Genomic DNA, 13486 nt, shown 5'->3' on the forward strand with positions numbered 1-13486 from the left:
CACTGTGCCATCTAGCATGAATTTTTTTTGGACCCTTACCTTCTGTCTTAGAATTGATACTAAGTTTTGGTTCCAAAGTAGAAGAGTGGTAAGGTCTGGGATCCTGGGGCTAGGTGACTTGCCCAGGGTGACACAGCTAGGATTTGAGGCCAGTTTTGAACCCAAGACCTCCCATCTCTATCCTGGCTGCCCCCGTGATGCCACGGTCTTCGGGGGACCAAGACCAGAGAAGTTAACTGATTTACTTAGTGTGAAAGCCATATCTCTTGACTTCTAGCTCAGTTCTCCTCCCCCGGAGATCTGGGTGCCTCTCAAGACCACCACCCTGAGTGGGCAGCCCATGATGCCATCCCGTGACAGAGCAGGGACACAGACTTACCGAACTCTGACTGCATGCCGGGGTAAATGATTCTGAAGACGTAGTCTGTGGCTTCATCGTCCTCCTTGTCGGACGTCGATTCTGAGGAGCCCTGAGGGCTTCGCTTTCGGAGCTTTGGGAACACTTTGCCCTAAAAGAAGAGGTTCCGACCCAATGCACCAAACTCCCACACGGGGGCTTCCCAGGAGAGGGATCCTCGCCTGGGCTCCCAAGCTCCTCTCCTGCTCCCTTCCTGCCCTCCTCTCACGCACATCCCAGGACGCAAGGAGCCTCCTACCTTTCCTCGCTGGGACCACAGTGGTGGGTCCAGCTGGCCGTGGGGCAGCAGCCCATTCTCCAGGCACGAGAGGAACTGGAGCAGGTGACCCCCCTTGGGAAACCGGAACGGGGGCCTCTGAATCCCATCCTGGCTCACCAACACCACCGTCCCGCCACTGTCTACTGTTGACGACACACAGCCAGACAAGACACGGGCAGAAATCAGCCCCTGAGCCGCTTACAAGAAGGATCTGCCCATCCCCGCATCCCTTTAAGCCCAGACGCCTCCTTGGGCCACTCCTTCCACACAGCCTTCTCCAGTTCAAATCCCAGGCTCGGTCCCCCCACCAGTCACCCCATCCCTGCGTCAATAAGCATTCATTAACTGCTTACTATTATTCGAGGCACCCTACTGGCTAACAAGAAGGCAAATAATTCTTACCCTCATTAAATTAAAACTATAAAATTATAATATAATATTTATTTATAGATTTTTATCTATTGCATTTATATAAAATTAAAATTATTAAATTTAAATTTTTTAAACCCTCACCTTCTGTCTTGGAATCAATATTGTGTATTGGTTCTAAGGCAGAAAAGCAGTAAGATCTAGGCAATAGTGGTTAAGTGACTTGCCCAGGGTCACCCAGCTGGGCAACGTCTGAATCCAGATTTGAATCCAGGACCTCCCATCTCTAAGCCTGGCTCTCCATCCACTGAGCCACCCAGCTGCCCCAAATGGCTTACATTTAATCAGGGAAGACAATATGTGCATATATGGGTAGGTATGAATAAGCAGGCATCTAAAATGGATGTAGGATTGCAGATTTTTAGAGAACATCAAGTCAACGTCCTCATTCTGCCAAAGAAGAATTGGAGACCTAAAGGTCAAGCCACTGGCCCAGGGTCATATATCTAATCAGTATCTGTGGCGGGTTTTGAACTCAGGTCCTCCTGATACCATGCTCTATCCATGACATCATCTAGTTGACTACTGTGCCATCTTGTTCCACTTTGATAAAATATAGGAAGATAAGAAATGTTCCATGGAGTCACATTTAACATCTAACAAACCCAGCTCCTATGGGATCACCAATGGGTAATTTCTAGGAAGAACTTACTGATGCTTTTTAATAGTCTGTGACTCAGGGGGCAGCTGGGTGGCTCAGTGGATTGAGAGTCAGGCCTAGAGGCAGGAGGTCCTGGGTTCAAATCTGACCTCAGACACTACCCAGCTGTGTGACCCTGGACAAGTCACTTAACCCCCATTGTCTAGCCCTTACCACTCTTCTGCCTTGGAACCAATACACAGTATTGACTCCAAGACAGAAGATGAGGGTCTGGAGGTTCAAATTTGGCCTTAGAAATTTCTTAGCTGTGTGACCCTGGGCAAGTCACTTGACCCCCATTGTCTAGCCCTTACCACTCTTCTGCCTTGGAGCCAATACACAGTATTGACTCCAAGACAGAAGGTGAGGGTCTGGAGTTTCAAATTTGGCCTCAGAAATTTCTTAGCTGTGTGACCTTAGGCAAGTCACTTAACCCTGTTTGACTAATTCTTGCCCTTCCTTCTTACAGATATTACTAAAACAGAAAATAAGGGATTAAAAAATAAGTTTGGGGGGGGGTAATTGGGTGGCTCAGTGGATTGAGAGCCAGGTCCAGAGATGGGAGGTCCTGGATTCAAATCTGGCTTCAGACACTTCCTAGTTGAGCAAGTCACTTAACCCCCATTGCCTAGCCCTTACTGTTCTTCTGCCTTGGAACCAATACACAATATTGGTTCTAAGATGGAAGGGAAGGATTTAAAAAACAAACAAAAACAGTCTATGCCTCAGTTTCCTCCTCTGTGTAATAATGAGAGTTGGACTCAAAGACCTTAATGGCCAATTCCAACTCTAAATCTATGATCCTATAATTCAATGGAATTTACTGGCATTTATTAAATAGCTTGGAGATAGCAGAGGCAGGTGGCTGGTGCCATAGATAAAGTGCTGGACCTGGAGTCAGGAAGACCAGAGTTCAAATGTGGCTTCAGGCACTTCCTAGCCTTTTGACCCTGGGCAAGTCACTGTTCCCTTGTAAAATAGGAATAAAAATCAGCCCACAGGGTGGTTGTGGGTCTCAAATGAGGTATTTGTAAAGTGTATAGTGCCTGGCACATAGTAAACAATCTTTTTTAAATTAAAAAAGTGCTTATCATTCAAAATGATTGAGAAACATTAGTTTCCTTCCTACTATACGTCACAGTGTATTAAGTGAGAGGGAAACAAAAACAGAGAAGGACCAAGAATCCCTCGACTGGAAGAGCTTTGCTTCTCCTGAACATCAGCCTGGGAGTCAGCACAGTCCCCAGACAGTTGTCTTGTCCTTCCATGGGGCCACTGGTGAATCCATCCCCCAGAAGCCCTTCTCGTCTATTTACACTTCCAGCCGGTACAACCTCTCCTATTTGTTTTATTTGGATTTTCTGGTCATTTATGGGCTCTACGAGAGCAGGGACTGCCCTGTTCCATCCCTGGCTTAGTATCTCCAGAATCGTGCCCGTGCCCGGTGCCTAGACGGTGCCAAATAAATACTTGTTGTTTGTTGATCACTTGATTCTTGGTTGCAAGTTTCAGTGGTTTCTGTCCCTGTGGATTATGGATCCACGAGTCTAGGGCAGACAGGGACCTCAGAGGCCATCAAGGCCAACTCCTTCATTTTACAGAAGGGGAAACTAAGGCCCAAGGAATTTAGGTGACTCACCCAGAGTCACAAAGCAGGACACCCAGCAGGTACTGAATAATAAATAGACTCAAGTGAGATCAGGAGATCTGTTCTAGGCACTCATCACTCAATAGTTATGTATTCAGTGCTGTGACTCAGATGGAACTGTTTGAATTAAACCTGAGTTCAGATCCCTCCTCAGATACTCAGTGGTCCCTCCATCTCTTGGCTTCAATTTTCTCATCTGTAAAATGGGGGTAATAGCAGTACCTCCGTCTGAATTGTGGGGATCTAATGGAATAGAGCGTATAAAACATTTTGTACATGAGCACTAGTTATTATCTTTAGTATTATTGTTATTAGAGGAACATGTTGAGGCAGTGTGGTGCAGTGAGTATGGAGGACCTAAGTTAAAATCTTAGCTTTGATATTGACTACCTTGCTCAGATCTTGAGCAAGTCATTTCAATTCCTTGAGTCTCAGTTTCCCTCTCTATAAAATAAAAGAAATTTAGCTCAATAGTCTCTGGGTCTCTTCCAGCTCTAGACTGAGGATCTTGTCATTCTATGAAAAGTCCTGGCCACAACCTGGACAGAGAAATGACCCAACTTGGGGAGAGCCAACCCCCAGCCATACCTCCTCCAAGCAGTCATTACCTTGCTGATGGCAGTGCAGATAGACGATCTCCTCCAGACGGATGGTCATGGCATAGTCCCAGTACACACTGAAAGGGGAGGAGGGCCTGGGTCAGAGATGTGAGTCAATTATGGCTTTCCCAGGTCCCCTCCCTTTCCACAAACAGAACGAGAACTCAAAGAACATCTCCTTGGAGAGAAGCAGGCCTCAACCCATCTGTCTTCAGGCCATCATCTATCATCCTTACCTCCCTTCCACCGGAACTCTGGACTTTACCCCTAGGAAGGCAAACCTTTGAGAGGTGACTCTTACTCTACCAGGAACTAGGGCTACAGGCCACATCCTGGTATCCCTAACATCTCCTTCCTCCCTGAAGTATCCTTTTATGGATTGCTGTTATTCAGGTGTTTCAGTCATATCTGACTCTTCAGAAACTCATTTATGGTTTTTCCAGATCCTAGAATGGTTGGTCATTTCCTTTTCCAGCTTATTTTACAGATGAGGAAACTGAGGCCAACAGGGTTAAATGACTTTCCCAGGGTCTTTCCCACTAATCTCTTTGAGAACAGAGCCTGTCTTCCTTTTTTATATCCCCAATAAGTGTATCTCCTTCTCTCCTGTTCTCCTACCTTTACTTCCTTCCTTCCTCTCTCTCTCTCTCTCTGTCTCTCTCTCTCTCTGTCTCTCTCTCTCCCTCTCTCTCTCTGTCTCTCTCTGTCTCTCTCTCCCTCTCTGTCTCTCTCTCTCTCTGTCTCTCTGTCTCTCTCTCCCTCTCTCTGTCTCTCTCTGTCCCTCTCTGTCTCTCTTTCCCTCTCTCTCTCTCTCTCCCTCTCTCTGTCTCTCTGTCCCTCTCTGTCTCTCTCTGTCTTTCTCTGTCTCTCTCCCTCTCTCTGTCTCTCTCTCCCTCTCTGTCTCTCTCTCTCTCTCCCTCTCTCTGTCTCTCTGTCCCTCTCTCTGTCTCTCTGTGCCTCTCTGTCTCTCTCTGTCTCTCTCTCCCTCCCTCTCTCTGTCTCTCTCTGTCTTTCTCTGTCTCTCTCCCTCTCTCTGTCTCTCTCTGTCCCTCTCTGTCTCTCTTTCCCTCTCTCTCTCTCTCTCCCTCTCTCTGTCTCTCTGTCCCTCTCTGTCTCTCTCTGTCTTTCTCTGTCTCTCTCCCTCTCTCTGTCTCTCTCTCCCTCTCTGTCTCTCTCTCTCTCTCCCTCTCTCTGTCTCTCTGTCCCTCTCTCTGTCTCTCTGTGCCTCTCTGTCTCTCTCTGTCTCTCTCTCTCCCTCCCTCTCTCTGTCTCTCTCTGTCTTTCTCTGTCTCTCTCCCTCTCTCTGTCTCTCTCTCTCTCTCTCCCTCTCTCTGTCTCTCTGTCCCTCTCTGTCTCTCTCTGTCTTTCTGTCTCTCTCCCTCTCTCTGTCTCTCTCTCCCTCTCTGTCCCTCTCTGTCTCTCTCTCCCTCTCTCTGTCTCTCTGTCCCTCTCTGTCTCTCTCTGTCTCTCTCTCTCTCTTTCTCTCTCTCTCCCTCCCTCTCTCTGTCTCTCTCTCTCTCTTTCTCTCTCTCCCCCCTCTCTCTGTCTCTCTCCCCTCTTCCCTTCTACCCTCTTCTCTTCTCTCCCTCTTTCTCTCCTTCCATTTTTCCCCTCTTCCTCTCTCTCTCTAAATATAATACACATATATGTGTCTTTATATGTGTGCATCTGTGTCCATCCATCTATGTATCTTCCCCTTTTTCATGTGCTCTCTAGCCTCACTTCACTTCCCTCCTTCCCTCTCTCTCACTCTTTTGTTCCCTTTTACCCTCTTCCTCTCTCCCTCTTTTTCTCTCTCTTCTTCCCTTTTCCCTCTTCCTCTTTCTCTCTCTAAATATATATAATACACATATATGTGTGTCTCTATATGTGTACATCTGTGTCCATCCATCTATGTATCTTCCCCTTTCTCACGTGCTCTCTAGCCTCACTTCACTTCCCACCCTCTCTCCCTCCTCCTCCCCATCCCACTTCCATCCTTTTCCCTGCCTCTCCCTACCCCCATCCTTCCTTCCTTCCCCCTGGGATGAACCACCTACAGACTGAACACCAGCAGCCTCCTCCTAGAGAGATGCCCAGCGCCCCAGGCCTTTCTTCTTTGGAAAGTAATTTTAGGACAAGCTTTGTCTCCAGACTCATCGAGGGCAGCCACTCATTCAGCGCCATCCCAGGTGTCAAGGCCTACAAAGTCCTCCCAAGGGCCCAGACCTCCAGCTTGAATGAATTTAGCCATTTCTCCTATCATGCCACCACAGCCTGTCCCTGACTGTCCACACCAATAAGAAGGGCAGGCAGCAGGTTCCTGGAAGGCTTCCTCCGAATGGCACCCACCTTGGTTACAAGGACCCTTGACCTGGCATTATAAAAATAGCTGGTACCAGGGTGGGCATTTGTATATATAAGTCTTCTTTCCAATAACACTGGGTTATGTACCTACCTCCCAGGCACATTGTTGTGAAGGTCCAATTAAATCATTGTTATAAAGTGTTTAGCACATTGCCTGGCACATAGTAAGTGCTATATAAATGACTATTAGGCACCTGGGTGCTACAGTGCCAGGCCCAGAATCAGGAGGACCTGAGTTCAAATCCAATCTCAGACACTCCCTATCTGTGTGACCCTGGGCAAGTCACTTAACCCCCATTGCCTAGCCCTTACCACTCTTCTTCCTTAGAACTAATGCACAGAATTGATTCTAAGACAAAAAGTAATTTTTAAAAGAAAAAAGACAAACTGGGGTCCAGAAATTCCTCAGGACACACTAAAATTGCAGAACTGCAGTATCTCAAGTCAGAAAGGACTCTAGCAGATCTTTGGGCAAAGCTATCCCTGATAGAAACAGCTGTTAAAGCATCCTTGACCAGTTCTCATCTAGCCTCTGCCTGGAGACCTCCAGAGAGGGGAAGCCATCACTTCTTAGGGCAGCCAACTCTGCTTTGGGCCAGCTGATTGTCAGAAGCTTCTCCCCCTCTATGAAGCCTAATCCTGCCTCTCTCTTCCTAGTTCTCTAATCTCCAGGTCCAAATAGAAACTCTGTAATCCCTCTCCCAAGTAAACAGCCCTCAATTACTTAGAAGTCAGCTATCGAGCCCTCTCAGGCTCCCAGAAATCTCTGAGGGGGGCTTCCTTGAGCTCTTCATATTTTGCAGTCTCTGGGAGAGATGGAATAGGGGAAAGGAGTATACGAAAGACTGCTCCAGGGGAGCAGGACATCCCCAGGACAGGGAAGGGGCAGGGAACCTCTTGGGGGATTGCTCAGTCAGCTTGGGGAGATGGTCTTGCTGGCTCCAGTGCTGCTTGTCCCCAGATCACGGGCAGAGGGAGCCTGCAGAGAACAATGAGATAAGCTGCCTCACGCTTCAAGGGCTTTAAGTGCATGCCATGTGGGGATGAGCTAGCGGAACCAAGGATGTTTAGCATGGAGAAAAGCAGGCTGGGGATGGAGGGGATGAGAGCTGCGTTTTAGTGTCTGATTGTCTTTCACGTGAAGGATTAGCCTTGTTCTGTGTTCCATAATAGAGTAGGGACAGAAGAACTGATTGCAAATCCATGCTCTGCCACTTACTAACTGCATGGCATTGGGAAAATCACTTGCCCTCTCTGTGGCCCTCAATTTCCTCATCTAGGAAACAGAGATGTTGGGCTAGATGACCTCTAAAGGCCCTGCACTGCCCTAAGTAGAAGCAGTGGCTGGAAACTGCGGGGGGAGAGAGAGACAGAGAGACAGAGAGACAGAGAGACAGAGACAGAGAGAGACAGAGACAGAGAGAGACAGAGAGACAGAGAGACAGAGAGAGACAGAGAGAGACAGAGACAGAGAGACAGAGAGACAGAGACAGAGAGACAGAGACAGAGACAGAGAGACAGAGACAGAGACAGAGACAGAGAGACAGAGAGAGACAGAGACAGAGAGAGACAGAGACAGAGAGAGAGGGAGGGAGAGACAGAGAGAGACAGAGAACTTCCCAAGAATTGGAACTGCCTTCAAATGGAATGAACTGCCTCAGACACTGATGGGTTCTCCCTCATTGGAGTTAGAGAAGCAAAGACGAGAGGATCATTTGTCAGGGCTATCTCAGAGGGGAGCCGTGTTCTGGGGTGGGTTATGCTACATAGCCAGGGGGATCTCTTCAAGCTCTGAGAAAATGTGAGTCAGTAACATGGGCGAGTTGTTGCCTCTAGAGGGTCCCCATTAGATGCCTGGGGGGCAAGCAAAATGCTCTGACCAAGTCCTGCTGAAAGGCATTCTTTAGACCACTTCCAGGACCAAGCTGGGAAAGGGAGGAACAATAAAGGTTCTGTCCTACAAGCAGAGCTTGTTATACCTGGAGGCCAGAGATATATACTTGCCAGTGGGTCCTCACTCTCATATCCTATCTGGACATTGAGGAATCTGAGAAACAGAACTGGACATGAAGCTGTTTAGTAGAGATTCAAGGAAGGGATGGGCAACCAAATGGCAGAGGGTTGAGGGTTCTGAAGTGATAGGATCTGGATTCAAATCCTACCTCTGATCCTAGTTATATGACCTTGGATGAGTCACTTCTCTAGTCCTTTGTTTCCTTCCCTATAAAATGATAGGGCTAGGCTCTAGTCCTCTGAGGTCCCTTTCAGCCCTGGATCTAGAAGCCTCTCCTATGAGCAAGTGTCAGGCAAACAAAGTAGGGTATGTTGTCCAGTGTAGTACCAAGGACAGCGCCATGAAAATAAAAGGCTGCAACATATCCAGTTCTCATGGAGAGATGGAATAGGGGAAGAGGGGTTAGGGAACAGTGGAGGGCTTGTGCTGAATTGAATCATTGTTTCCCCACCGGTCCCCACTAAGTGAGGGCTGAAGAAGAGAAGTAAACAAGGAAGCAAGGAAAAAAGAAAATCAAAATGGAACACTTTGTTAGGGCCCAGATCAAACTCCCCCCTTTCCCATCCCCATAGGGGCCATTCAAGTGGAAGATCCCATCTGCATCACATGGATGCTCTGGAGATAGACCCTGGATTTAGTTAGAAGGGCCCTTAGAGACCACCGAAGCCTACTGTCTCGTTTTATACATGAGGAAATTGAGGCCGTGAGGGTCAAATGACTTATACAGGGTCACATAGCTATTAAGTGGCTAAGACAGGATATGAATTGAGGGCTTCCTGTATATGAGTCCAACATTCTATGGGCTGAACCATAAGAGATGGGGGATAAATGGATGAAGGGGTTTTAAGAGTGACTACAAATTAGCCCAGATTCCTTCTGGCCCGTGTTCTTGGATACCCAAAACTTATGACCATCATTATAGTGTAAGATCTTTTTCTTTAAACTCTTACCTTCGGTCTTAGAATATATCCCGAGTATTGGTTCTAAGATGAAAGAATAGTAAGGGCTAGACTACTGGAATGAAGTGACTTGTCCAGGGTCACACAGAGAAGAAATATATGAGACCACATTTGAACCCAGGACCCAGATAGGAATATCTCCATGCCTAGCTCTCTATCCACTAAGACAATAGCTGCCCAGAAGGGGAAGTTTCTTTATTGAATCAATGAAATTTTAGGTACAAGACCTTCCTCCCCACCCCACCATGATTTCATGGGGTGTTTTGTTTGTTTTTAAACCCTTCCCTTCTGTCTTAGAATCAAAACTGTGTATTGGTTCTAAGGTAGAAGAGTGGTCAGGGCTAGGCAATGGGGGTCAAGTGACTTGCCCAGGATCACACAGCTAGGAAGTATCAGGTCAGATTTGAAGCCAGGACCTCTCCCCTCCATCCACTGAGCAACCTAGCTGCCCACTCACCCCCATTTTTTAAGAACACTGACCTGTGCATCAGAAGACCTGAGAACTATTGTTGTAACACCGGGGAACTCCCTTCTCTGGATCTCAATTTTCCTCATCTATAAAAGGGTCTCTAAAAGCCAGGATGCTTCCAAGTTTCTAAGATTTTTCTCTCCCTGCTAGGACCTGCCAAGCTATAAGGGGAACAAAAGCAAGAGCCCTAGATCCCCTATTTTTAAAGGCAGTGTGGAGTGCTAGATAGGACAGTGAACTTGCAGTCAGAGGCCCTGCATTCAAATCCTGCCCTGGTCACTTAACTAGTGTATGATTCCTCAGCAGATCACGTAATTTCTCCCTGCCACATTTTCCTCATCTGTAAAATGGGGGATTTTGCCTCAATGAACTCTGAGTTCTTCAGCTCCAGATCTCTGAGTTTATCAGGGAGAGATAAGGAAATATCACCAGTCAGGAAGATGACAGCAGCCTCTGCTGAGGACTGGGAAGGGTGGGTGGGTGGTGGAGGGGGAAGGAGAGAAAACAGCCCCAAGTAAAATCAATCAGAGCATCCACACTTCTCACCACCACCCCAACTCCTGTCCCCATGGGGACTACAGAGAATCTATGCATCCTTCTTATCTCAGCAATCAGATTGTCACTGAACATTGTCCAGTCAAGTGAGGAATCAGTAACCAGAAGAAAAGGGGTGGGGGATGAGAACACCCGTCAGGACAAGCCCAGCCCCCCACTATGGCCCCATGAGGGATCAGGGAGGAGAGAACAAACCACAGAACAGGACAATCAGAGCTGGGGTGGGTCTTGGGATGTTAGATGGGTTAGAATGTAAGTTCCTGGTGGGTAGGTATCATTTCATTCTTGCTTATTGATGTCCCCCAGCATTTGGCAGAGGGCCCAGTATAGAGCAGACACTTAATGTTGATTGTCTAGAAGGGGCTTTAGAAAAGAGAAGATCAAGAGCTGGGAGGGACCTTAGAAACCAACTGGTCCAGCCTTCTCATTTTATACAAGAGGAAATCATAATAACAAAAATAAGATGACTACTAATAATTTCTAGAACAATAATTTACATTATAATAATTCAATAACATTAGCATTAAAATACTAATTTAGTGATACTATTGATTTCATCATGTATTACTAATTTAATAGAAGTATTGTAATAGTAAATTAGTGATTTAATCATATCACTATATTAATAATATAATTAAATCAATAATTTTAAAAGGTATTACATTCACAATAATTTATTAATTGATCATTTAATAATGTATTATTAAATGAATAATTTAATATTACTATATTTATGATCATATTAAATTAATGACTATATCAAGTCAATCACAATTTAATAATGTGATAGTATTGAATGAATAATAGTTAATCATATTATTGTTAAATTAGTAATAACAATCTGAGGTCTGAAAAATGCTTTCCTCAAAATAATCCTTCCTGTTTTGCATCTAAAAAAACTCAGACACTTTTTTAAAAATATAAAAACCCTGACCTTTTGTCTTAGAGTCAATACTGTGTGTTGGTTCCAAGGCAGAAGAGTGGTTAGGGCTAGGCAATAGGGGTGAAGTGACTTGTCCAGGGTCACCCAGCTAGGAAGTACCTGATACCAGATTTGAACCCAGGACCTCTCATCTCTAGGCATGGCTCTCCACTCACTGAGCCACCCAGCTGGCCCTTTTTTCTCTTTAAACCCTCACCTTCTGTCTTAGAATCAATATTGTGTATTGGTTCCAAGGCAGTAGAGTGGTTAGGGCTAGGCAATGGGGGTGAGGTGACTTGTCCAGGGTCACACAGCTGAGAAGTGTCTGAGGCCAGATTTGAACCTTGGAGCTCCCATCTCAAGGCATAGCTCTCCACTCACTGAACCACCCAGCTGCCCCCCAAAACAGATAGCTTTTGACTTGACTCAATGAATAGAAAGAGTGAGATTTGAACCTCCAATTCCTCATTTGTATAAAATAATGGGATTGGGCTCAGCGAAGGACTTTCCAAGACCCTCAAGGACTCAAGACCAATGAGATCTGTCAGTCAGTGGCTGAGTGGGGACTAGCCTTCCTCATGTCCAGGCCCCAGCAGCCCTACCCAGTAGAGTTCTCAGCCATGGCAGACTCTAGGGGTCCGAGGCCCCGGTGGTAAAGACTGAGATCAGCTCCATGGAGGTGTGCAGGAAGCAGCCTCCCATGAATCCAGGTTTCACGCCTGGGTTTCTAGAGGGCAAGAATCAATCTACTCGCTTGGTATAAGTGGCTCCTTGTTATACCCTCTTTGAGGACCGTCTCGGTTTCTTTATCAGTCAGAGACCATCGTTTGGCCCCTTTTTCAGAGCCAAAAGCCCAAATGCAGAGGAAATTTCCAGGCACCGGATAGGTTACAATAGCCTCGTAAACTTAGAATTAAAGAGAATTTAGACCTCTTCATTTCACAGGGAAGGAAGCTGAGTCTGAGAGGGGTTAAGTGACTTGCCCAGGGTCACCTAGCTAGGAAGTGGCTAAGAAGGATCAGAATTCAAATCTTCCTGGTTCCAAGCCCAGAGTTCTAGTCACTCGACTGCCTTAGAAGTTAGGTTCATCCCCTCCATCTCTTACCAAGCCCAAGGGCCACCCCCTCCAACCCATCCGTTGCCAGGGAGACGAGAGAACGGCCACAGCAGGGCATCACCTTTTCTCATAGTCCAGGTCTCCCACAGAGCCGTTCATCAACTGGTTGGGGGTCCACTTGAGGGTCATGACGTCCGCAGTCTGATGCAGGGACAGGTATCCGGGGACAGCCTCCATGTCATCTCTCTAGGAGGGGTGAAGAGAAAGCGGAACAACTGAGCATCGAATAGACTGGCCCAAAGGGACAATGGTGATAGGCATGGCGGCGGCAACGATGATGATGATGATGGTGCCTGTCATTTCTGGTTAAGGTTTGCAAAGACCTTTCCATATGCTATTTCACTGGATCCCAACAGTGACCCTGTGAGGTAAATGTTATTATTATCCCCATTTTTCAGATGAGGAAACTGAGGCGGAGAGAGGCGAAGTAACTTGCCCAGAGCTGACATAGATGGAGTCTGAGGCAGGACTCCAGTTCAGGCATTCCTGATTCTATCCTTTATTCCACCCTGATGCCCGGATTCATCATAGTCAATCAATCAACAGTCATTTTTGTAAGTAACTATTATATAGGATCTATTTTGCAAAGAATGCAATAGGTCTTGTCCTCAAGGAGCTTCCAATCTATTAGGGGAAATAACACATTATATAATAAAATGGGCTTGGGGGGAGCTGGGTAGCTCAGTGGATTGAGAGCCAGGCCAAAGACGGGAGGGTCCTGGGTTCCGATCTGGCCTCAGACACTTCCCAGCTGTGTGACCCTGGGCAAGTCACTTGACCCCCATTGCCTAGCCCTTACCACTCTTCTGCCTTAGAATCAATACATATTGATTCTAAGGCAGAAAGTGAGGGTTTACAAAAAAAAGAAAAAGAAGAAGGAAAAGCTTTCCACATCTAAATGAACTCTGATGGCAATTTGAAGCATATTTTTTCACTTTATTTTTCGTGCTTTTTTTAAAAACATGGCTCATACCGAAATATGTTTTGTATGACTTCACAAGTATAAGTGATATCATATTGCTTCCTGTCTCGATGGGTAGGGGAGAGGTGGGAGGGAGAGAAAGAATTTGAAAGCCAACATTAAAAAAAAAATGAACGTGAAAACTAAATA

General features: G+C 46.4%; 1 protein-coding gene across 4 annotated transcripts in view; it reads right to left on the minus strand.

Annotated features, from left to right (window-relative positions):
• Positions 1–13486, minus strand: part of SGSM1 (small G protein signaling modulator 1) — a 121436-nt gene that overhangs the window by 34586 nt on the left and 73364 nt on the right. For 2 of the 4 annotated variants that reach the window (XM_056821581.1, XM_056821579.1), the window contains exons 9-12: positions 12437–12561; positions 4003–4070; positions 657–820; positions 380–509 (exon numbers count right to left, since the gene is read on the minus strand). In XM_056821581.1, the coding sequence (XP_056677559.1) occupies positions 380–509; positions 657–820; positions 4003–4070; positions 12437–12561 (487 nt within the window). The remainder of the gene's footprint in view (positions 1–379; positions 510–656; positions 821–4002; positions 4071–12436; positions 12562–13486) is intronic. The other 2 variants (XM_056821580.1, XM_056821582.1) reach the window with 1 other exon arrangement.

This window comes from Monodelphis domestica, chromosome 3, assembly GCF_027887165.1.
Source record: "Monodelphis domestica isolate mMonDom1 chromosome 3, mMonDom1.pri, whole genome shotgun sequence".
NCBI lineage: Eukaryota > Metazoa > Chordata > Mammalia > Didelphimorphia > Didelphidae > Monodelphis > Monodelphis domestica.